Raw genomic sequence first — 26,163 nt, forward strand, 5'->3', positions numbered from 1 at the left:
GGAAAAGAAGGGTGACGGTGTGCCGGAGAAACCTGTTGTGGAGTGCAAACGCCTCCACAGTAAAGCCGTTGTACCAAGGGACCATGTATATGACCCCCTTCGTGGACGCATATGGTGAACTGGCGAGTAACTCACTAGCTGCGTCCGCTGAACTGAACCGGACCATGAAGATCCCTTGGCCCATTAGGACCGCCTCCACGATCTACGCTATGCTGATGCGCAGCGTGGAGTGAAGCGAGTCCCGAAGCTGGGCCCTAGCTGGGGAATGTCCTACTACTTGACCATAAATCGTTGTTTCCTTTAGCTCCAACTCCTTAGCTCAGACGGCTGAGAGCTGCTCCTCAGAGAGGACGACACGCAAGGTGTTTGACTGGAGGGCACTCGCTGAGTGCGCCTGCGTCTAACCAGAGGTTTCCATTGCGCGTACCTTCTGCGAGGACTACCAATCACGTCGCGGTGCTACCTGAGGGGGGGGGAAGTTGCTGCAGATCGAGGGAGCAACTTGGAGGGTGGGGGATCAATGGCGAGGGGGGGAGACCGCTTCTGTTTTGACGCACCGCGAACAGATTCAGGGTTGCAGACGGAGGCAGCGCGCCGAGGGGGGGGGGGGGGGGGGCCGGCCCAGTGGTGAACAGGCTGCCAGGCAGTGGAAGGACAGTACGTCGGTAGGGGCCTAGTGACGGACAGACGGAAGGGGGGGGGGGGAGGCGCAGAGGTGGCCAAGCGGTGGGAGGGTGGCATAGTGGCAGCCAGGGAGGGGCACGCGATGGCGGTCAGAGAAGGGGGGAGGCGCTATGGCGGCAGGAGAGATGGGGGAGGCGCGATGGTGGCACGCAGCGACCTGACGGGTACCTACTCCATTAGATACCTTCCATACACATTGAATTGGATGGATCATAGCTTTCAAACCTTTCAAATCAGCCTTTTCCTTAATCCTGAGTAAGTAGGCTATTGACCATTGACGATAAGCCTCACTGCACATATACAGACACACACAAAGTTTCCCTCTAATACTTTCTAGTATTGCATGGAAAAACCCACAAGGGGTGCAAACCAACCACGAATGACCAAGGTGGAAAAGCTATCATGAAAGAGTACAAAGCTATATTCTAAAGGGAATTCCTAACAGCTGAAACATTAGAGCGGGTACTAACAAACTATCCTCAAACACAGTTAAAATTTTAACCCATGCTCTCAGCATATACACAGTCATAACTTCACCCATGATATACAAAGAAATTTCCACTGTTGAGCCTCTTGAAGTGCATTGAGAATGAGCCTTCTCTGCAACTCTCAATGGCAGATGACTGCAGAAGTTGAGATTTGCTGCACTACCTGCTTGAAGAGAATCCACAAAACATCAAACTAAAAACATGAGGGCGCATACGAGAAGCCCATTAGTTTCCACTTCATTCTCACATTGCCTTTACAGCTTTAGAAGTCTGAGATACATCTGGTACCATGTGGTCTATTACATTTTTTAAAGAAAACATTTGAGATCATCTATTTCAGTATTCAAACAGCTGCTCTGACTAATTATCAGCTATAATACAGAAGTTCTAATGAAACAGTATGCATAGATGAAAGTTAAGTCTTATAAATACAATGCGAAAGCGCCACCAAAGCATTCTTGTTGATGTGGAGACACTAATATAAGATTGGGCCAACTTGCCCAGCCCTGAATACACATCATAGGAAAAACAAGGACTGATGCATCACTTGGATCTGATCTATACATAAGAATACAGTTCTTATAGCAGAATATCATGCAAAAATTGCTCGCTGATTTTAATCACCTCCTTCAAGCACCGCAATCTCACATTTCACCTCATCTACATAATCATTGATGGCTGTAACAGCATCCTGCACACCTTTTATGGCCTCGTTTAACGCAGCATTATATGCAGACTCAGCTTCCGCATCCTCTAAACCATCAGCAACTGAGATTTCATGAACATGAATGCAGCGGTGCTCTGACGGTTTATCCTGGAAGAGGCATCGGTCATGAGTGACCACCCGCTCAGAAGGCCTCCCTGCTTTCTTCAAGACCTGAAGCTGTGCTGTCTAACAAAATAGAGCGCACAAAGAAAGAGCCTACTTATCAGTACCTAATGCACAAAACAGGGTGATATATAAACTCAAGAATTTCAATCAAGCTTATGTCAAATCTCCATTAGTTACCATGTGCAACTTTTGTTTCTCTCGAAGCTGAACACAGTGCAAAACTTCCGCCATATCTTCTCTGTCATGTCTGGGGCTCTTAAGGGTTTCTTCTATCATGATAACCTGGGGAGGGAAACAGAACTTAATCAAGTACACATGAAGGAGATGTTAATCAGTGGACCTCACCTCAATGAATGTTGTAGGGAAGGAGTGGTCTAGCAGGAATATTGAAGTGAGAAAGCAGTAGAGTGAATCCAAGACTCTATTTTGCATGTAACAGCCATTTCCAGCAGCAAATAACTACACTTAAAATTTGGGGTAAAGTTTCAAACTTGTTCCAAAACAAAGTCTAGTTAGAATAAGCACTTCCAATATATAGTAGCCAGCATTAAATATTAATGTAGACAATAACTTGGAAATGATTAAGGCCCTTTAAACTTGCAAATGGAGAATCACTCCATGAGTCATTTGAATGTGTGTGCATGCATGTGCAAGTGGGCTACCTTTGTAAGTATAGATATGTGCCATAGAGCTATTCTTTTTCTTTATTTTATGTTTGTACAATAGAAATATAGTTATGTATATAAATGCTTACAAAAACGGACACATGCATTTGTCCATGTCAATACAGGACAAATAGCAATCTTTCTTCTAAAATGAAAACTAGACACAGACATCAAACCAACCAAGTTGTGATAATACCATAGACTTGATTGGGGAGATCCATGTGTCAGTACAGCAGCAGAGAAAAACATGAACAAGAGACAAGAACAGTGAAGAGCAAGAAGAAGCCAATGAAGAACTTAATTGAAGAAGGTAGATCCAAGTAATTAATGCTGGCCACAGCTCCTAATGTCCCTCACTGCCTCAGTGTAGGGCTCACAACCAAGAGATGACCATGATTGCCAACACCCCCTCTCAGATCCCAGGTGTGCATGAACTCTCAAGGAGCCACAAAGGAAGAAGCATGAAGATGTCTGCCATTTGTCCTCCATAGGACAGTACACCAACTCTGGCTCTTCATCTTGGACCCACTACCAAACACAGTGATTTTGAATCTGAATGAGCTTGGGACAAGCATGAAATACAGGATACTTGGCTGTGGCAAAGAAGCCAGAGTTATCACAACTGATAATTGTTGGCTGTCGCTGTGAAAAACTGACCTCGGCCAACATCCACATCAACCATACAGGATCCTAAGCAGCTGCACAAGTGACTCAATACTTTGCATCTGTAGAAGAAAGAGCAGAATTGACAGTCTCTTGCTGCTCCAATCAATAGCACCAGATCCTAGGGTAAAACAAGAAAACCTATAGCACCCATGATAGTAGACAAATAGACAATCAAAAGAGGCAAATTCAAACCTTCTAGATCTTCTGAAGTCTTGAAGGTGGTGAGAAGGTTCCACCTATTTTGGCTACAAAGGATAAAACCTTGGAGGCACATAAGTAGATTGAAGTAAGGACTAAGTGTACAAAAAAGTAAAGCAAGCTCTTTAAAGGTCATAGGAAAAGCATAAAGGGGCAGCAGACTGTCACAGAAAACATGTAGAGTTTGCCGAGGGTGATTGGTTTCTCTTGCACTTCGGAAAAACGAGCCTTAACAAGTTAAATGGACCTTAATAAAAGTTACATTTTAATCTATGTAATTTGGGTGTGGGCCAAAGTTTCAATCCGAGACACTTAAATTTGATATATATGTGGCTGAACATTAACTTTTAACTGAATTAAATCTTGCAAGTCAAAAGCTGACAGAACGCAAGAAAAGCTTGAAAGCGCGATGAAAGGCATGAAATGCTGATTGCTCATGCAGTTTCTATTGTTGATCATGTTGTTTCCTCAGCTATCCAAGACAGGGCAAAGATGTTCCAAGGCAAGGCAAAGCTGTTCCAAGGTAGGGAAGAGGTTTCCAAAGCCTACTGAAGCTGTTCCAAGGTAGGGCGGAGGTTTCCTGAGCCTACCGCAGCTGTTCCAAGGCAAGCACAGCTGCTAGGGTCTGCTTTCTAGATAGAACTGTCCAAAGCTGGGTGTCAACTGTTCAAAGCAAGGCAAGGACCAACTTCATGGCGATGCTGTTCCAAGGCAAGCAATGCTGTTTTGGGACCATATAAGTGGTTTCGAAGCTGTTTTGTGCTTATCTACACTGATTTGAGACTCTCTAGAGAGATCTATTGTGACATTTGTCTAGTAGGGTTTTTCTGGCCAGATCCGGTGTCAAGCTGATTGGTCTTCTTATAGTCATGGAATTGTTGTTGTTTTACTTAGATTTGGTGTTCTTGGTCTTGGCTAGTGAGAGTAGCTGGAGATAAGTACTTCAGCACTACAAATCCATTTTTAGTTGCACTAGATTGGCCTACTAAGGGTTGAGTTTGAAAAGCCGTTGACCAAGGCTTTAAGCAATAATAGTTATGCGGGCAATTTAGTAATGATAAAGAAACACTGCAAGACCACCAGGATTTGGGGCCGATCTTTATTAGTGTCCAGGCACATGAGCATTCCAGCTCCACTGTTTGATTTGTTTTCTATTGCTGAATTTCTGTTTTCCAGATTGAGTACTTGCAAGTTGAAGTTCACTACTCTTAAGTTCACCAAAGGCCAGTTTCATATTCAGCTGCACCAAGGGGAAATGCAATAAAATTGGATACCAAGGATGGCATGAGTTCAAGCATAGGGCTAGTGCAAGAACCTCCATAGCTGGCAAGGTGATCTGTGCTCTCTATCACAAGGTTATGGCAATGATATTACAAGCCAGGATAGCAACAGAAGAGAAAAGCATGAACAGGAGTTGAGAACACTGAAGAGCAAGGTGAAGGCAATGAGAACTGATGCATAAGAAGGCTGGTATAAGAACATCCCCTACATGTGCTACAATGCATAGCTGCAATGGGGATGTTGGGAGAATGAAGGCAGGAGCAGAAGAGGTCTAATGCCTGATGAATGTCGACCAACTATCAGGGAAGCCTATAAATAGGCAGCATTCAGCAAGAGCTGCTAAAAAATCTGAAACCCATCAGGTGGCCAAAAATAGGGACACTAACCAAAAATACACCAACAATGACCAAAGTGACCAACACTGGACAAAGCTCCTAATTTCCCTCATTGACTTACTGTAGGTCTCACAATCAAGAGATGACCATGAGTGCTAACAACTAACCACAACTAACTAAAATGACCAAACAGCCAATAAATGGTGAACTCAAGTGTCAGAGCTCTATAATATCCCCCATTGTCTTAATAAAGCTTATAACCAAGAGACAACAGCCCCTCTCAAATCCAAGATGGGGCACTGAACATGCAGATCCTCTTGAGCACAAGCTGGGAACACCATCTCTATTGTAAGGAAGATGGTTGATGATAATTTGTAACTTGGGTTCTTCATTGTATTTCTCCTTGCAAAAGTGAAAATTCTGTTCACATCACATTTTATCTTCTAACTTTCCTTAGTCCAGAAGCTGTTGTAACCATAGGGGCTGCTCCTCTGCTGATTGGAGCTATCGTCGTATCAAACCAACTTCTCTCTGAGAGATTAATAAAAGCAGGAAAGTGACACTCTTTGCTTTGTGCACACAAGAGTATCCTTATTCATATCGTTTCAATTTCTTCCACTTACTGTGTGAATCTGGGTCAGGGAGTTCTTTTAAGGCCATGCGAGTGCTTGTAAAGCCATTCAGCTAGAGTGCAGTGTGAACAGTAATTTCTTTTGAATGATCACAAAACACAATGAGACCAAGTCAAACTATATTTTTCAAAGAGTCACAAGTTCTATTCAAAAACTGCACCCTGAAAATGAAAGAGCTTCAGACCGTAAAAGCTTATTTGATTTAACATCATCTGTCCTAAAATATGATAATATTCTTGCAATGCCTTCTTCTGGGATAATGCAGATATATTTGCTTTATAATATGCTTTATGGATGTCTTGACAAAAGCAGGCATACCTATGGGGTCAGCCGGCAGCTTTAACCAGCACTTTCAATTCCTGCTTCAGTTGTCAATTAATCTTGGTTAAGAAAGAAACTTCTTCTGAGCCATATCATCTCTTCAGCATCGTATATACTTACACTTAACACATACTTAGACTTGGCACATGCGTGCACTTTTAAAAAAATTTAAAAGTGAATACTTAAGCAAACATTAATGTTTTTAGAACTCAACTCACGGTGCAGCAAGCTCAATCAAGCTACCTAAGCCACATGAAAAGGCCACACCAATCAATATACCTGCTTTGAGCAGTCAGTGAACTCAGATGTAATCTCGTTGCAAGCTTGTTGAAATGCAAACTCTGTCCTCGTCTCTAAATAATCAGAAAATGCTCTAGCAAGAAACAGAGAATCAGCCTTATTCCTCCCTTCAGATATACACACATTTGAAATTCTGATATTAGTTTATATTTTGTGTGGGAAACCCAGAGAGGGGTGTACAAAATCTAAGTGCACCGACCCTCCCAATGGTCAGAAGTGAAAAGGAGAAACAAAATCTGATTACTGAAGAGAGTTAGAAACGGTCTGAAAACACATCTACGTCCTGAAGAGAGAGATTTCTTAGATGATATGCATCTGCAGGTTGACCTGATGACTTCATCAAGCAGTTATCAACACACACAAACAAGCTCTTTTTTTCATGACACCATCATTCATTGGTTCATTAATGTACAATGGCAACAGACTTCATAACAGTCCTTTTTTCTCAAATAATCAGTCATGAGTCTAGCAATCAAAACACACAAAGTTACTGAACTTAATGCTCTCAAGAAAGAGACATGAAATATCCAACATCATTTTAAGTGGATTGTTCTCATCTCCATAGTGGATTTTTATAGAATATGTATTTGAACAATCATTTGTTGTTCCTTTGTTGTGCCTATTTTGAACAAGCACAAATGCCAGGTCATCTAGCATGTTCAATTTGATGATGGGGAATGTTCAGAACTTGTCTCTTACATATCTGGAAGCTCTCCAAAAGCAGGAAAAGCTGAAGGGCTTTCATATTATTAAGTTGTGCAAACATATAGTATTAATTATCAATGTACACAGTGCTGAGCTTTCCTACATGAGTGCAGCCAAGGAAGCTTTTGCAAAAACACTCTTCAAAAGATCATGCTAAGATCTATCCGATCTTCGAGTGACAAGGCATTCAGGAGAGATTAACACAAAGATATTCGGAACCATACCCATTAAAAACACCCATTAAAAACAATGGCCTCAAAGGTAGCCAAGTTGGAATTCATATTATTTTAGATGCACATCAACGTAAAGGAAGTAGCATACAACTTCAATCTGACCAAGAAAAACCAAAAGGTCAAGCAACTTCCCAAAAGCCCAAAAATAGAAAATGAATTTTGAGAGAAGACACCCAATGAGTAAGCTCTAAGTCCTCTCAATTGACACTTTTTTTTTTGTAAAACCAGTTAATTTACGAAGGGTGATGCTACCAAGGAGGTCAGATTCTTAGGTCACCTCAAAATATGGATTTGAGAGGCCTAACTCTCAAAGAATTAGTGAAGGACTTAAAGGACACAGTAAAACCAAACGAAATTGTAGAGACCTGTGATATTGTGGTCATCAGTCGAAAAGGTTATCCGGCTATCTCAAGATTATGGTTTAAAAATCTAAAATGTAATAGAATAAATGCATTTGGGTTACCTCGAGCCCTAAGAGTATCGGTTCCAATTAATTGGGGAAATACATCTATGAAGCTATCAACACCACCAATGAAGTGCAATCATAGAGTGGTGGTTGTAAGCAGAACAAGAAAAAGGGAGAGAGGGGCTGAAAAGATGAAGACCTGAAAGAGGCATAGTTGCATATGGTCCAAAAGCCCAAAATATGGTCCATGCAAAGAAGTGAGAAAACTTAGAGTGAAAGCAGGAAATCTACCATGGTATTAAGCAAACAAAAGCATTTGCCAAAATTTATGTTAGAAAATCACATTTTCGTTGTACAGTCCAATGACTAAGTGATGGCCATGGATTATAAAGCTTCAAATGAGATGAGAGATGCTTTCATAAGCTATCCACATGTGACATTAAGGTAAATCAAGGGGAACATGCACGAGGATGACCGTCCGGGCTCTTGGGCGCCCGAACGGGGTTTAGGGGAGCCTAGAACCAAAGAGAGTGTCCAAGAATAGTAGGACTCACCAAGGTTTTACGGCTAGCAATCGGATCACGATGGGTCTGGCCAACAATAAACTAGGCAAGGCTGGGAGGTGAAAGGATCGCTCGTGCTCATTTCTTCTGACTGCTTTTCCTCTGGCTTTTATGGTCTTCTCACAGCCGTCTGACATTGGTATCAGAGCCTATGGTTCAACGGACATGACCCGTCATTCGCCAGGTTGTCTGTCATTCGCCAGGTCGCCAGTCGATTAAGGTTGCGCGTCACCTGTTAGTACTGGCCGAAAAGGGACGCCGTGAAAGCGTGACGGGCTGTGAACCATGAAAGCGTGACGGGCCGTGAAGGAAGGTGAAAGGCGTGAGACATGCCACGTCACGTAAGTGTGACACGTTGCGGGCAGAACGTTGCGGGCAAAGGAAAAGCGTGAGGCGAAACGTGATCTGACGGTGGTCAACTGAGGCGAAACGTTTAAAAAAAAAGGCGCCAAAAATGTGAGGCGATTGCTGTGAGATGATTTCTGTGCGCGAGGTGACTGCTGTGGGACGGACAGAAAAACGTCATGGGACGGACGGAAAAACGTCAGATGATATACGACTGAAGTCAGGAAACTTCATTTTCAGCATGACTGCTTCACTGTTCTAGTCCGGGAAGGCAAAATTTGTTCCTTACTCTTCGGGTTTATTTACGAAACCAGCAACAGTTACCTGCCATTATAATCAGGGAAGTACTTTACTTTGTATGCAAATTTCTTATCTTTGCTTTCCAATTCCAGTGTATTAATGGCAGAAAAAGGGAAAGAGAGAGTAATGGAAGGTTCTAGTTCTGGGGACCACCCTATGGTAGATCCCCATGAATCAGAGATGTAAGAAGAACAGTGGGAAGAATTTTTTGCTACACGAGAACAATTTGATGATCTTACTGCTTGTGTACAGGCTCAGGGGGTTCAAATGGAATTTTTAACTCAAACACTCACTGAAATAAAATCTCAATTAACTTTATTATTAGAAAGAGATAAAAATAAGATAGAAACCTCGGATGTTCCATCTTCATCGAAAGATTTAGATGTGACTATGCGAGATCCTAAGGAACCCCACCATAAGTTGAGGGATAATCCAGTTTTAAAGGACATGAAACCCCCTCAGTTTCACGGGGAGGAAAAAGATAAAAATAAAGATAGAATCTTTAATTTCCTCCAAAAATGGGAAGATTTACATAAACTTAAAAATACTCCACCACATCTCCAAGCACTGGAGGCTAGTTTAACTTTGGGGCCCAAAGCATATAAGTGGTGGCGAACTTTAAAGAAGGCAAATAAAATACCTGAAACTCGGGCTCAATTTGAATCCGTCTTTTTGAAAGAATTCCTTCCTGAAAATGAAATGGAAAGAAATTGGGAAGATTGGGATTATGTCAGACAAAAGGGAAGACCCCTGCTGACATATCTGGAGGAATATCATGAGATAATCCTCAAATTGGAAGGAATAGATGAATTTCAAAAAACAAGAGGATTCATTAGGGGACTAGATAAAGCCTGTAAAAAGGAAGTAAAAAGGAGTTCACCTAAGACGCTGGAAGAGGCAATTAAATTTGCATTGATCAATGAAGATAGTATGCGTCCAGGTACACTCACTAGTCTCACTGATACGGAGCCCAAGTCTAAGGAATTGGAAACCTCAAAATTTGTGGGCAAATTTAAAAGGAAAATGCCATTTTTTAAGGGTAAAAAACAACCTTTTGAAAAGAAACAATACATGAGGCCAAAGTTAAGTCCTGATGACTTTGATAAAGTCAAAAAAGAAAAGTTGTGTTTCAACTGCCTATCCCCTAACCATGCTGCTTGGAATTGCCCTCAAAAGAAAAAGGGGGAAGACAAAGGAAAGGATAAGGACAAGGGCAAGGGAAAAGAAAAACAAATCCATGTAGTGCAGACCTTAGAATTAAACGGGTATGAAAGGTATAAATCTTTAGAGGTCTTGCACATGGATGTACAACACAAGTGTTGTATGTCAACTTCTATGTGGCAGCCTACTTTTGGGCCACATGATTTAGTTAGAGTACATGGATTGATAGCTGGAAAGAGAGTTAGAGTCATGATTGATGACTCTGCTACACATAATTTTATAAACTATGCACTTGTCAAAAAATTGAAACTTCCCCAACAAAAGAGTGAGCATCAATATGTTGTTCGTATGATACAAGGCCAAGACGATAAAATATGGGATACAATGGTATCCAATTTGGAAATTGAGATTCAAGGATATAAAGATAAACTTGATTTCCAAATTATGAACATGAAAAGAGCTGATATTGCTCTAGGGAGGGAGTGGCTATGGGGATTGGAACCATCCTTAAAACGTAGTTACCATCATAATACACTGGAATTTGAAAGGGATGGTAAGACTTTTGTCATTCAAGGTGAACATGAAGTATCTGATAATCCTTTGCTGTGTTCTACTGAAGTTCAGAAGCTAATAAAGAAGGAAGTTTGTGAGGTATATATGTTATGGTCTCTTCCTGTACAGAACACTTTCACTTTCTGTAATATAAAGCAACAATTTTCTTATGTTTGTGAGTTGAATATAAATAATGAATTAAGTAATTTGTTAGATGATTTTAAAGATGTGTTTCCTTCTGATTTACCAAGTGGCCTTCCACCAGATAGGGGTGATATAAATCACCCAATTGACACAAATAAGGATACACACCCTATTTCTAAACCACCGTATAGGTTAAGTGAAACACAACATCAAGAAGTTGAAAGACAAATTAAGGATTATCTTGATAAAGGATTTATACAACCCAGTAATTCACCTTGGGCTTCACCAATTTTATTAGTAAAGAAAAAAGATGATTCTATGCAACTTTGTGTTGACTATAGAACACTTAATAAAATAATGGTGAAGAATAAATTTTCTATGCCCAGAATGGAAGATCTTTTTGATCAATTACAAGGGGCAAAATTCTTCACAAAGATAGATTTAAGATCACGTTATCACCAAGTAAGAATTAAGGCACAAGATGTTCCCAAGACAACATTTCGTACTAGATACGGGCATTATGATTTTTTGGTGATGCCTTTTGGCCTCACTAATGCACCAGCTACCTTTATGAAGCTGATGAATAGTGTTTTACGGCCCTATCTAGGACATTTTGTAGTAGTCTTCTTGGATGATATCTTGATCTTTAGTAAATCAAGAGAAGAACATTTGAAACACTTACAATTAGTATTCCAACTGTTAAGAACACATTTCCTTTATGCGAAGAAAACTAAATGTGAATTCTTTGCACAAGAGGTCAAATATTTGGGGTATATTATCTCGAAAGAGGGAATCAACATGGATCCAGAAAAAGTAAGGACAATTATTGAATGGCCATCTTCAAGGAACCTGGAAAAGCTGCAGATCTTTCTAGGTTTATCTGGATTTTATCGTAGATTCATTCGAGATTATGCCAAAATAGCTGTTCCAATGACAGACCAACTTAAAGGGAAAGGAAAGAGCTTCAATTGGGGAACAGACCAAAATGAAAGTTTTCAAAAACTTAAGGTAGCTATTGCTACAGCTCCAGTATTATTAATAGTGGATCCCAATAAACCATTCATGGTTGAAGCTGATGCCAGTGATAAGGCGATAGGCGTGGTCTTATTACAAGAAGGTCGACCAGTTGCTTTTGAAAGCAAGAAATTAGACCGTGCAAAACAGAATTATTCTGTTTATGAAAGGGAGCTATATGCAATAGTACATGCAATGAAGAAATGAAGGCACTATCTGTACGGTGCCAAACTTTTGATTTTATTGGATCATGAAAGCATTAAGTGACTTAATGATCAACCGGATTTACACGGGCGTAAAGCCAGATGGGCCAAACTCCTCCAAGAGTTCGACTATAAGATAAGATATAGAAAAGAAAAGTATAATATAGTAGCTGATGCACTCAGTAGAATGCCCATCATTAATGAATTGAGTTTTACTCAGTTCACTTCCAACTTGCTTGAATCTTTAAAAGGAAAATGCCAAGTTGATCCGGCATATTCCAACATATGGGAAGCAATAAAAAATGGGGATCCAAATGAAAATGCTTCTACTGAGGAAGAAATATCTGAGGATGTTCAACAAGGAAATGGAGCATCAGGGGTTGCTCAAACTGGATTCAAGTGGAAAAATTTTACCATTGATAATGGTTATTTACTCTACAAGGGTAGGGTATGTGTCCCGAAAGATATAGAAATAAGGCGCCAGATACTCTTTGAGTGTCATGATACCCCTAGCGTGGGACATCCAGGAGTTAATAAGACTTATAGTCTTATTAAAAGGCAGTTCTATTGGCCTGGAATGAATAAGGACGTCCTTGACTATGTGGTCAAATGTAATAAATGCCAGGTTAATAAAGCTGAAAGATTGAAAATGGAAGGACTTCTCCATCCACTAGAGATTCCTTCGGGAAAATGGGAGAGTATCTCCATGGATTTTATTGTTGCTCTACCAAGAACACAGAGGGGGCACGACTCTGTGTGAGTGATTGTGGATAGGTTAACCAAAATGGCTAGATTCATTCCAACTTCAATTGATGTTAAAACACCAAAATTGGCTAGATTGCTCGTAGAGAACATATACCGATTGTATGGCCTTCCGGCAAATATAGTTTCTGATCGGGATAGAAAATTTAATAGCCAATTTTGGCGTGCGGTATTTAGGAAATTGGATACTAAACTTAGCATGAGTACGGCGGATCACCTGCAAACAGATGGGCAAACTGAAAGGGTTAACCAAATTCTTGAAGATATGCTTAGGGCATATGTAAATAAAAGGCAAACTAATTGGGAAGAGGATCTACCGATAGCAGAGTTTGCATATAATAGTGCCAAGCACTCTTCCACTGGATATAGTCCATTTATGTTAATGTATGGGTTTCAACCCAGAGCTCCTTTTGCAGTAGGACTGCATAAGGAAAAGGTTCAGGCAGCCAAAGACTTTTTGGAGGATATGAATAGTATGTTAAAATTTGCTCAAGAAAATATTAAAAAGGCTCAAAATCGAGCTAGAGCATATGCAGATCCTCACCGAAGAGACATCTCCTTTGAAGAAGGAGAATTGGTCTATCTTAAGGTGCCTGAACAAACTAAAACTATGAAAAAGAGACAATGTCCAAAGCTTTCACCAAGGTATTGTGGTCCTTTCATAATACTTAAAAAGGTGGGAGAATTGGCTTATAAGCTCCAACTACCTGCTGGTAGTAAAATACATCCAGTTTTTCATGTAAGTAAATTAAGGAAGAAGCTGGGTGATTTGGATAATCTAATCTTAAATGATGATATTGAGGAGCTATTAAATGACCAATCTAATCCACATGAACCAGAAAGAATATTAAATGTTCGTAATAGACGAACAAGGAATACTATTTATTAAGAATGTTTGGTTAAGTGGAAAGATTGTTCAGAAGAAAGCTCAACATGGGAGCGAGTAAGTACTTTAAAGAAAAGGTTTCCCAATTTACAGTTAGACCTTCCAAGTATCGTTTTCAAGGACGAAACCGATTCTTAAGGGGAAGGAAATGTGACATTAAAGTGACATTTAATGTGACATTAAGGTCACAAACATTAATGTGACATTAAAGTGACATTTAATGTGACATTAAGGTAAATCAAGGGGAACATGCATGAGGATGACCGTCCGGGCTCTTGGGCGCCCGAACGGGGTTTAGGGGAGCCTAGAACCAAAGAGAGTCCAAGAATAGTAGGACTCACCAAGGTTTGACGGCTGGCAATCGGATCACGATGGGTCTGGCCAGCAATAAACTAGGCAAGGCTGGGAGGTGAAAGGATCGCTCGTGCTCATTTCTTCTGACTGCTTTTCCTCTGGCTTTTATGGTCTTCTCAGAGCCAGCTGACACCACATATCCAAGTTGTTTTCTTATTCAGATACCATAATTTGTTGACATATCATGAACCCAAGGTGGCACAAGCAGGTCTTTAACATCCTTTTGCTGAAATATAATGCAAAGGATCATAGGTATTAAGTGGGACTATTGTTGAATCTTGTAATTTGTGGCATGAATTAAGCAAAGGCCACTAGCTCCAAAGACATTATTAGTTCCCTCACCTTCCTCCAAATATGCCTCTAATGCATCCTACACAAGTTTCCACATGTCTGAGAAGTAATGGCATATGCCTATCAATGTCATTCTCATAATTGCCTTTATGCATGCCATGCCAAGTGATAAAGGCCTACAAGGCTTAGTTTCAACCAGAGGTTGCTGAAACAACCTGCTCCATTCTCATAGAGTTGCCTTGTGCATCTACGCTTCCAGACCAAGTAACATCAGCATATATTATTGGCCAATCTTGAATAAGTCTAGTATCATATAGACATCCTATTAATCATGGCAAAATTTGGTCAAAATTATCCTAAAGTATTGGCCAATTGATTCATCTCTCGTATAGCTTCGAAAAAGAAATTCAATTAAATTCAGATTAAAGTGAAAACAAAGACTCAAGACTGTTTTGTAGAACAATTTTCTTGAAAAGTTCTATAAAAAGGGGACCAATGGAATAAGCCACTTTTGCTACTCTTTTCTATCCCAGCCATCATTCCTGCTGCCAAATGTCTCCACCTGCCCATACTGATGCCCTGCACCCAACTGTATGTATTGGCTGCTGTTGAAGTGCTCCAGATTGCCATGTTGCTGCCAGGTCATCAAAATACTGCTGTTGAACCTGTCCTGCTGCAAAACAAAGCTGATGTAAAGAAATGATATGGCAAACACAGAGAAAAGACAAAGTGTATGACAACAAATAGAACACTAGTGGTAGATTGCTGAATGAAAATGAACGAATGAGAATACGGATGATAAAGTCAGGGCCCTCCAACCTCCATACCTCAAAAAGACCAGGGCAGATGTGTTTGAGACTGGTGTCAGAGTGTTTTGTAATCAAGATGGATCCCAAAATGCAGTAGCAGCATTCCACCAGGCTGAGATGAAGATGTCAATATAGTAGAGGGAGTAGTGTGCAATCCTCCACAATCTCTAACAAACTCAGATGATGGTGGCAGCAGAAACACAGGTCTCCAGAGGTGAAATGCAGCTAGGACGTGTAAGAGTGCGCAACAAAAGTGTTAAATACACCTTGTATTTTCCTCTATGCCATTTCGGGGTGAACACACCCTATCCACAGGCACTTCTTACCCTCTTGTGTGTGTGTGTGTGTGTGGTGGGGGGGGTTGTTTCCCGTGTGAACACACTTCAGTGTGTAGGTCTATATAACCTTAGGGTTGTACCTTCTACTCTCATTCTTGTGATTCATTTTAGTGAAGGTACTCTTGCACGCTTCTTTGTGTGTCTACTCTCTACTCCACTTCTTGTCTATCCAGCTGTCCATTCAATCCAATAGTAGTATTAGAGCCATTGTGCCGCCAGCATTGCTGCATCGGTTCTATCACCAGCTTCGACATGTGGAGTCTCTCACGGCATTGATGCCTGCAGCCGCTGTCACCTCAGCCACAACATTTTCTGCTGTGTTTTCTCTCTACCCAGACTGCATGCAATTTCACACAGTTTTGCATGCAGTTCTGCACACAGTCCTTGCGTGCAACCTCTCTCAGCCCAGCCTGCCATCTTCTACAGATCTGGAAAAAAAAAACTCAAAAACCCTAATTTTCAAATTTGGGGATTTTCTGCTTATGGTGCATTGTCGCACACCATGGTTCACTCTCACACAAGGATTTCCATCTTCTACCCCACATCTCTATCCCTCCTCCATGGGCTACTCATGCAGTCACCATGCCCATGTCTAGTCAATCCATTCCCAATTTTGGATCCATTGTGCACACTTCACGCATGCACGGTGAGCGCTCTAGGATTAATTCCCAAGTGTACTCCACTCCCCCACTCTACCCACCTTACTCATCTTATAGCACTACCACTCCTATTGCTATGGACAAGAATGCTTTTACGGATAAGACTCATTTTAACAATAGAATTTCACCACACGGTCAAACTTCATTGTAATGTCCCCCCAAGATCCAATTTGCACACAAGAAGACACAATGAAAGCCAAACTCGCCATAAAAGGGACTAGATGTCGAACTCGTCTCCCAACCATAGAGCCAAACGGGCTCACCCCTGAGCCTAGGAGTTAGCAACACTCTGGGCACAACCACATCCCAAGGGTTGGCTTCCCATGCCACCAACCCACACTATCTCAGTATTCAAATGCATTGGTCAACAAGCTAAGAGTCTAAGAGTAGTGATCACACAATCAATATGCACAATAGGGCCTTGAGTCCTATAAATAGGACTCGAGTGTGGTGCCCTAACCCCGAAGTGTCCTTAGTGCATTCACACTAAGTCACTTCATGACCACAGAACAATGCTACTAGCGCCCATCCAAATGTCCAAGGACATAACACTCTCCCCCTTATGAATGATCGTTGTCCTTAGCAATATCCTCAGGGATGAAGTGAGGAAAACGACTCTTCAATGAACGTACTGATTCCCAAGTAGCCTCCGCCTCTAGGTGGTTTTTCCACTTGACCAAATACTCAAGATAAACAGTCCAATGAAAATATTTAGTCCTAAGGTCAAGAATCGATTCGGGTTCAAGTGGAATCTAACAAGTAGTATCCTCAAGTTGTGAGACTTCCTCAATTGGGACAATTTGCTCGCCTTGTCCCAGTCGTTTTTCCAAACGACTCATGTGAAACATAGGGTAAACTCCGATTTCCAAAGGTAAGTCTAACTCATAAGATACGTTGCTTATCTTCTTGGTAATCTAGAAAGGACCATGATACCTCGAAGACAATTTATAGCACTTGCTCGTAGTCATTGAATTGAAGTCCTTTGGGACTTTTGAGGTAAACCCACATGCCTTCCTAGAGCTCCCTAGGAGTATGATGTTGGTTAGCATAAAATGTGACATGATCTTGGGCCATTTCACAATCATCAATATCTCTTGCATATCATGCAAAAAGTCAACTATGGACTGCATTTTCACGCCCCTGAGCTCTATGGCAATTGCTGGTTTTGGCTTATAATCGTACATAAGCATAAATGGGCTATAACTAGTAGCTGAATGCTTAGCACAGTTATAAGCAAACTCAATCTGAGGAAGATAATGCTCCCAATCAAATTACCTACCGGGGACATATACAAGAAGCATATCCTCCATGGTTTGATTCATCTATTCAATCTGCCCATTGGTTTTTGGATGTTCATAGACAATCGAGTTTCTAGCTTTTGGAAAACCGTTTGCCAAAAATGGCTAGGAAACTTAGGATCCCGATCACTGACTATTTCATCAAACAAACCATAAAGTCCATAAAGGTGCTCGACAAAGAGACCATTCAACTCATGGCTTTTCACGATCATCTTTGTAGGAATGAATCAAGCCATTTTCATCAATTGGTCAACCACAACCCACATTGTGTTATGACCTCGATTTTGTACGGGAAAATCCTATTACAAAATCCATAGAAATGCTAGTCCATTTCCTATAAGGGGTTTGTAAAGAATGGAACATCCCTACTTATCTATGCCATTCAACTTTGTTAAGCTGACACTACAAGCACTCACACACATAAGACTCAACCATAGTCTTAATATACTGCCAATAAAAATAACAAGTGCCCAAGGCCAAAGTCCAGTATATGTCGTGGTGTCCATTGCTCCGCGCATCATGATACTCATACAAAATTTTCTTGCAAACATCCTGATCATCGAGCACACACACTTTGCCTTGTTTAAAAAGTAATACATTATGAATGGAATACTTTTCTACCACCTCTCTCTCAATAGCTAGCTTTCGGGCATTTGAACTACCAAAGCTTTCTCGGCTACTAAGTCTCTCTTCAGCTAGTTGCCAAATCTTACCAAAGTGAAGATTGTTTTGGCAATGCGCTTTGAGAGAAAGATAGAAATCAGTCAACATTTTGAAGAAGGATAAGGCATTGACTTCAATATTCAAGAGCATTGACAACCATATTAGTTGCGCCTTTCTTGTAGCAAATTTCAAAGTCAAACTCTTGGAAAAGCTCCATCCATCTCACTTTGCGGCCACAAAGATCAGACTGATCATATAGGTATTTCAATGAGTGGTGATTCTTCCAAATAATAAACCGAGTGCCATACAAATAATGACATCATACTTAAGCACGTGGATGACCACCAATAATTCCTTCTCTTGGGTAGTATAGCATGTTTCGGCATCAACAAGCTTATGACTCTTGAAGGCAATAAATAGGCCATTCTCATAAAGGACAAAACCTAAAGCATAATCACTCACATTCATATTGTAAACGCCCCGAACAACATAGTATGCTTAACAATTATGATATTCGCTTGTTTTCTAGATTCAATATAAAAGAGAATGAACACTTAAAGCTGAAAATGAAAATTACTCACAAAATTACAGCCATGAAAATGTAAAAGTAATGGAGACAAGATTGAGGGTTGAAGATGGGCAAGCCCCCCCCCCCTCCCAAAGGAATGTATTTCTGCTCAACCCAAGTCCCTTAGGGAAGAGCTCAGTTACAATCAACCTGAGAGTGAGGAGAAGTAATTCTCACTCTCACAAGATCATGCAAAGATGTACAAACACACATGCATTATCTATTATGCAATGATAAGAACTGATTTCTTTACAATATGAGAGAACAAAGAGGGGAAATCAGCCTTTCTCCATCGTTGATCAGCAGTACATGGATAGGGCTTGCTTCTTGTTGCTAAAATGGAAGAAAGAGCTCAAGAAGGAGGTGCTGTAATGAATTTACAGGCTTGATGTCCTGTAAAACAGCAGTGATAGAAGAGGGAATATGGAGAAATTTGATAATGGAGAAGTGGGGGATGATGATGGGGATGGATGGGGCCAGTTTCTGGCTATCTGTGGGTGTTGTACATGAGTTTACAGCGAAGAAAAATGATGCTGAATGAAGAAAAACGAGCTCTTATTTATAGGAGAGGGAAGAGCTAGTACAAAAGGGGAAAGTGGAGTAGCACAAGACAAGTGTCCAGCCACATGTCATGAGATGTGACAAGTGGTGGGACACTTGGAAACTTGTATGGCAAGTGTCTTGACACTTGTCTCTTCTCTATGGCCTTCCTTTTTGGACTAAATACTGTCAAGAATAGAAACAACCAAATTTAGTAAGCACAGTCAGAGTACAAAATTTACTATTTTTAGAATGACATCCCGATTTTTTAGGACTAGCATTTTTAGGCTAATTCGAGGCTCCTAAAATTTAGGGACCCCCCAATATGGGTATCATATGAAAGCTTTTTCCGTGTACATCGCAAAAACGGTATCAGAATCTTCATGTGACTTTCCTATGCAAAGAAATGTGCATTTCAAGCTTTCAGCCCACACATGCACATTGTACAAGCATTTCATGATCATGCCATCTTGTTGATTGTAACTGTCTGTTCTAGCGGATCTAGCCCACGCTTCAAGGCATCAATCCTTTCTGTGTGCGAGTCTAACCCTGATATGTGTGAGTTCTGGTCACAGGCGCCCAATCGGGCCAAATAGGTGGAAGTGTGAACTATCTTTTCTCTAACCCGCCGCGTGGGTCCACCATAACCTGTGACCACTCATCAGTGGCCAGCTCCAATGCACTTTTCCTTATATCTAATTAGTGCAAAGGAAACAAATTTAATAAATCATTATATAGACAAATTAATGAAAAAGGATACAAATTCTGTTTCTATAGAGTTGTGACACATATGAACCTCAATAGGTTTATTTGGATCAATAATTTGCAATATCTTGCAATAGTAACAAGCCGTTTCAATGTTTGAAAACATTGATCGAGTTTACTAGTCAAAACAACTGGCGAACTAACATACTTTTTCTTGCTTTAAATACCCTTAAGCAAACATATCAAGGGTTCAACAATATGAGCATAGTCCTTAATGAATTTTTGAGAAAACCTAATAAAATTTGAAAAATATTTTTCTTGCCTTATGGTCCTCGAAATAGGCCAATCGAGCACTACTCGTATCTTTTCAGGATCAATTTGAATGCCATCAATTGACATGATATGACCAAGGTATAAGAGCTCCATACGAAAGAATTCGCACTTGGATAGTTTGGCAAACAATTTCTCTAATCTTAAGAGATGTAGAACGATACACGAGCGTTTGGCGTATTTCTCCAACAACTTACTATAAATAAGAATGTCATAAAGAAAAACAGCTACCTACTTTCCAAGGTATGGACAAAACAAATCGTTCGTCATTTGTTGAAAAGTTGCAAGAGCATTGGTTAATCTAAAAAGTAGGACAAAAAATTAATAATATCCATACCGCATTCGAAACGCAATCTTTGGAACATTCTTCGAAGCTACCCATATTTGATGGTATCCCGATCTTACATTGATTTTGGTAAAATACAGCACACCATAAAGTCAATCTACAAGGTTATCCATCCTCAGCAATAAATATTGATTCTTAATGGTCACCTTATTGAGACCTTTCTAATCGATGCAAAAGTGCATCATGTCATTTTTCTTTTCAGCGAGAAGGACAAGCACGTCACATGGGGACTTACTTAGCTCAATAAACCCCTTAGCTAAAAAGACTTAAAGTTACCTAGCTATCTCATTGTTCTCTTTCAGGCAAAACTTGTAAGGTTATTGAGAGATGGATTGGTTAGCAAACAATGTTTCAATCCTATGATCTAAGGTTTTGTGAGATGGTGTGAGTCCATCAAGTAGCTCGAACAGAAAGACGTCAACATACTCATGTAATATCGGATTCAAATACTCGCTTACATTTGAATTCATTCTAAAATTATTATTTTAAAAAATTGAATTACATTGACAATCAAACAATTCAACTTTTTCAACGAAACAAATGTAAATAGTGACACTTGGATTTAAAAAACATTGAGTAAACTCCATTGCTGAAATCATATGTACATTATTTTTTGTAACCCCAGAGGGTAAACAGCCCTCAATCATATGGAAATGATTTCAAGCTCAAAAGAGTGCACGATTTTAATAATCAATATACAAGGAGTATTTTTCAAAGAACCATGCATGCCAAGAATGACATCGACATGGTCAAGGCTCATAAGTTGGAAATTTAGGCATCCCAAAGTTCCACTATAGGGCCCTCACATACTAGATACAATAAATTCCATAGCAAATACCAGCTAAAAACAGTTTTACTAACGGGACTACTATTATTGTTGCTAGGGTTCAGGACATGCATCCTCCGTGTATTGAGGTCCAATGGGAACCGGCACATCAAAGGGAGATACTCCATGAGAAGATATGATATTGTTAAGAAAAGAGGTTTTGAAGAAATAGAGGGAAATTATAATTTTGAAGCTTAAGGGATACGAGAGAGAAGAGTAGGAGAAGTAGAAACAATTTGAACTTAAGTATATCCTCCATAGTTTGATTTGTTCGTTCGGTCTATCCGTCGGTTTCAGGATGTTTCGAGGCTAACATAGACAATCAAGTTTCAAGTTTTTGGAAGACTGTTTGCCAAAAATGGCCAGTGAACTTAGAATCCCAGTCATTAACAATTTGACAAAGAGACCAGCACTGCACAGCCCCTACATGCAGCCTCCCTCCACCTTGCATGCAACCTCTCTCAGCTCTCTTGTCATTTTCTATACATATGGGAAAAAAAAACTCAAAAAGCCTAATTTTCGAATTTAGAGGTTTTCTGCTTATGGTGCATCATCACACACCAAGGGTCACTCCCACACAAGGATTTCCATCTTCTACCCCATGTGTCCCTATCCCTTCTCCATGGGCTAGTCAAGTAGTCACCATACCCATGCCTAGTTAGTCAATGCCCAATTTTGCACCCATTGTGCACACTTCACGCATGCATGGTGGGTGCTCTTGGATTAATTCTCAAGTGTACTCCACTCCCCAACTCTACCCACCCTACTTACCTTTCCCATCCTACAGCAATACCATTAATGTTGCTCCGGCAAAGAATGCTTTCACGGATAAGACTTGTTTCAACGGGTCAATTTCGCCACATGGTCAAACTTCATGCAACAAGTGCTTGAATCTCAAGGTCTCTCACACCTAGTCATTGGTCTAGATATTATGCCGAGGGCCCACCTTGATCACATCCATCAATGGAGAGTCTGTAATGCCACAGCCAATGTTGAACTAATGTAGGATTTGCTTCCCACGTTCCACTCTTTGTTACAACATTTTCCCCTCATATCTGACCATTGAGGTCATCACATTGACCGTTATGTAGTGCAAGATCGCACTCGATGTACCAATCTCAACTTTGCACTTTAGGAGTTTCCTGTTAAGAAAGGGGATGACTAAAAGTCAAGTTGGTCGAATATCGTCAATTACTCTCTAAGTTTGCCACTTTTGGCTCACCGAAGTCAAATGACGATCAAGTTACAATCTTTTTGAACAAGCTTCCTAAAAAATATTTCCATTTCATCTAGCACATCATCTTGTTGCCCCAATTGCCAACCTTCTATGAGTTCGAATGTTAGTTCTTGCGTTACACAAGACTACATAATTAAGTCCACAAGAAGTCCTCCCCACGTTCTTACTCAGACAGGGGTCTAGTTGCCTCTTCTTCGCAAGGGAAAAATCAGAGGTGACAAGAAGTCACGAGATGCAAAGGCAATTCAAAACAAGGATGACAACCCTTCCTCAAATGGAACCAAAGAAACTAAACCCATGTAGCAAAAACTCCCTAAAAGAATAAGTTTTGCACATACTACTAGAGATTGAGCCACGTGGACAAGGAGTGTCATACCAAGGCCTAGGGTCTCCCACCTAAGAAAGCACAACAGACCACTACAACTACCTCCAATCCTTCTAGATAGTCTAGTTAGGTCATGCCTTCCAGTGCTACCCCATTTGCTCCTGGCACAATTGCCGCTAGACATATGGCATATGGACAGCCCCAGTAGCCTATATCTTTCACTACCCTTGAAAATTTAGCTAACTAGTTTGCTAGCCCTTCGGATAGCATTGCGAAACCTTTTCATAAACTCATACAAGAGGCCCATGGTAGCTCCTTCACTATCACACAATCGCAACACTGATACTACAGGAAGTAGTGCATATTGGAGTCCATTTGCATCTCTCTGAAACTCAATGTTATAGATGGTGTGCATAATATTTAGGGCATCTGGAATAGAGCATTCTAACCAATCCAACCATTCCTGATCCACTACCATACACCTCAATGCATCCTAACTTGAGATTAACCATGTATTTATTAAGGGAATATGGCATAAGTTATAGTTGTAAGTTATAAATCATGATTGCAATTTGTAATAAGAATAAGACACATAATCCAATTTGTAACTTACATACCTGCACAAAACTAGAAAATTGTAGCAAAATCTTGTTTTGGCCAGTCTTACAAGCTCCCATTGGCAATGATGCCTAAATAGGCTATGAACAAAGGACTTTCAAAGAACAAAGTTGATCAGCCCTAAAGCTTTCTCCACAATAGATCCAACCTATGAAATCAATCCAATGTCCTCCATCATCAAGTCAATGGAGTGGGCTATGCATGAAGTCCATCCAATATGTGGGTATTGGGCCTCCAAAAGCTTTCCCATACTTCTACAATTGCTTGCATTATCTATTACAACCTTTACAACATGGTCCAACCCAACCTCCTAGATTGCTTCATTGATATGATTAAATATTACCTCTCCTATTACATTATACATGGAGTTGTTAAGCTAAATACAAAATTAGCAAAAACTAAAAGTATATTTACAAGTTGGAACTTGAAGATACCTGTGATCTACATACCACAGCCTGATAGATCTATAGATCTTAGAAATTGTGTTCCAATACAAGAAGATACCAAGATATTCATTAAGTGGCACTTGCAAGTATCTTTCCATCCATCTGAGATAATTGTGCATCCGTATTTCTTCCATGATGCTCTATGAACCTCCAAGTTCGTGTGAATCAGATCAACCTCACGGTTCAATCTAGTGGTCCTTAGAGCCTCCAAACCAGCAAGAGTGATAGGTGCTATTGCAGCAGCCGCAGCTGAAGCAGCATTGATTAATCTCTTATAAATACATGTGCGAGCCACATGAAATGCCGTGTTACACTGATTAAAAAAATCCCTCTTTCCCTATTTCAGCTTTCTTTTTCAAGCCAGATGCCCAACTTTGTTGCAACGTATTTGCGCGCAATGATACACGTGCCCACTTACTAAAAGGGCCTTGTCCTATAGGCATTGGAGGTGCTCCAAGAATAGCACGTGTTAGTAAGTGATGGTCCTCTAGTACTATTACATGAAGTATCAGCCCCAACAACTGATGACACACCCATAATGCTAGGAGAGCCAGGCTCATGAGCCGATGTAGCTACCATCTCACCACTTTCTTGTGTTTGAGTTTGAGAAGCTTGGCCTCTCACTATTGCATTCTCTCTCTCTCTACTATCATGTTGAACATGTCATGATCAATTGAACCTTTTAGCTCTCCCAAAATACTCAACCACCTTGATTGAACTCTACCATAGGCCAAAAATATGGATTTAGAGACCCCTGTGCATCCACTTATTCCCTCACCACTTACCCATGTAAAACGGGCCTTTGTTTGAGTGACACTACCTACTACAAGTACCTCTCCGCAACCAAGGTTTGCATAGAAGCATTGCAGAGCTTGAATAAACATATTTATTGAGGGTCTAAGCAACCTCTGCTGTGTTTTTGTTTAAGAGATGTGACTTCTGCTAGTGTTTTGCTAGGTTGATAATAAGGAACGCAAAGAAGCCCCGCAGCAGGCTTGGAACTAGAACTAGTAAAAAAAAAACAAAGAATAGCTCAGAATCTAAGCAACATCTGCTAGTTTTTGGTTAAATTGGTGACAATGTCTGCCAATTTTCTTGTTGAGTTGATTATAAAGAAATGCGAACAGGCTGCAGCACGTGTATGGAGTCAGTAATTCAGAATTCAAGCAGCCGCTGCCAGTTGTTTTCGGTTAAGTCTATGATAAAGGAATGCAATGTCTGCGAGTTTTTTGTTAATTTTTGTGATGAAAGCCTTACTGGTGGAGCCTGTTGTAGATGGCGACGCGGCGATGCTGGACGGACAGGAAGCGCCGCAGCAGCTGCAGCACCCCCGAATCGTCGAGCGCCTCGAGCGCCCCATCCCCCTCCGACCCCATAGCCAGGTTCAGTTGTTGGTACGATAATAATGGACTAATAATGATCGTTGTTTAAAGAAAACGCTACCGTAAATTGTAGCAATAGGGTAATAATGTACTAATTGTTTCTGTTTAAGACAACGTCTCTACTTAGTACTTGCGGAAGGGCACGCTAGGTCACTTCGCAATATCCTATATGCTTTTTTAAGACATATGTAGCAATTTCACCTCCCTCTCTCTAATTTTTTGTATTCTCTCTCTCTCTCTCTCTCTCTCTCTCTCTCTATATAGACGAGCTAGCTTGGCCAAATATAAAACAAATAGCACACTACACACATTATGGACTCTTGGCTTATGGCTCTCACACTTCTCTCCTTGAGCCGGTCGTCTACGCGTATGGCTTCCTACTCAAATACCTAGCTAGCATGTCTCTTTGCAAGTTCGATTTGGCTACCAAGGCTTTGTAGAGCTCTTCACTCCTAATTCTGCTTATGAATATGGTAAAGACCGCTGGCTCACTTTGCAGCAGCAGCTGGGATTCTCTTAAAGAGACTTCGTACGTGGGTGATATAATCTCTAATATCCTCCTTGTCCTTTTGACTGACATTCATGGGTCAAACAATAAGGTTATCCGAGTACCTCACCTCAGAGAATCTCTTGATGAAGAGACCCTTGAGGGTATTAAAGTTGTTGCATTCGGCGTCATCTAGACTAGTATACCACAATCGTCCTTTATCTTCAAGACAAAGACCGAAAGCTTGCACATGTTGAACAGTGTC

General features: G+C 40.7%; 1 protein-coding gene across 1 annotated transcript; it reads right to left on the bottom strand.

Moving 5' to 3' along the window:
- Positions 1-1,443: 1,443 nt before the first annotated feature.
- On the bottom strand, positions 1,444-25,460 carry LOC148019697 (DNA repair REX1-B protein). The gene is made up of 4 exons (XM_087699835.1): positions 25,287-25,460; positions 6,382-6,475; positions 2,182-2,286; positions 1,444-2,064 (listed from the first exon to the last, which is right to left on the bottom strand). Exons 1-4 carry the CDS (start codon positions 25,403-25,405, stop codon positions 1,789-1,791), a joined length of 594 nt encoding a protein of 197 aa, XP_087555961.1. The 5' UTR covers positions 25,406-25,460; the 3' UTR covers positions 1,444-1,788.
- Between the last annotated feature and the right edge of the window lie 703 nt (positions 25,461-26,163).

This window comes from Lygodium microphyllum, chromosome 19 (genome assembly GCF_053477565.2).
Source record: "Lygodium microphyllum isolate KBCC chromosome 19, Lygodium_microphyllum_v1.1.10, whole genome shotgun sequence".
NCBI classification, from domain to species: Eukaryota; Viridiplantae; Streptophyta; class Polypodiopsida; order Schizaeales; family Lygodiaceae; genus Lygodium; species Lygodium microphyllum.

Bases quoted from the DNA above. Each gene is read 5' to 3' on its own strand.
- LOC148019697 (XM_087699835.1), bottom strand. From the start codon at position 25,405: ATGGGGTCGGAGGGGGATGGGGCGCTCGAGGCGCTCGACGATTCGGGG. The intron at 6,476-25,286 runs GTAAGGCTTTCA...GTTTCTTGCTAG, and splicing joins ATCTACAACAGGCTCCACCA to AGCATTTTCTGATTATTTAG. The intron at 2,287-6,381 runs GTATATTGATTG...TTCCCTCCCCAG, and splicing joins TCACTGACTGCTCAAAGCAG to GTTATCATGATAGAAGAAAC.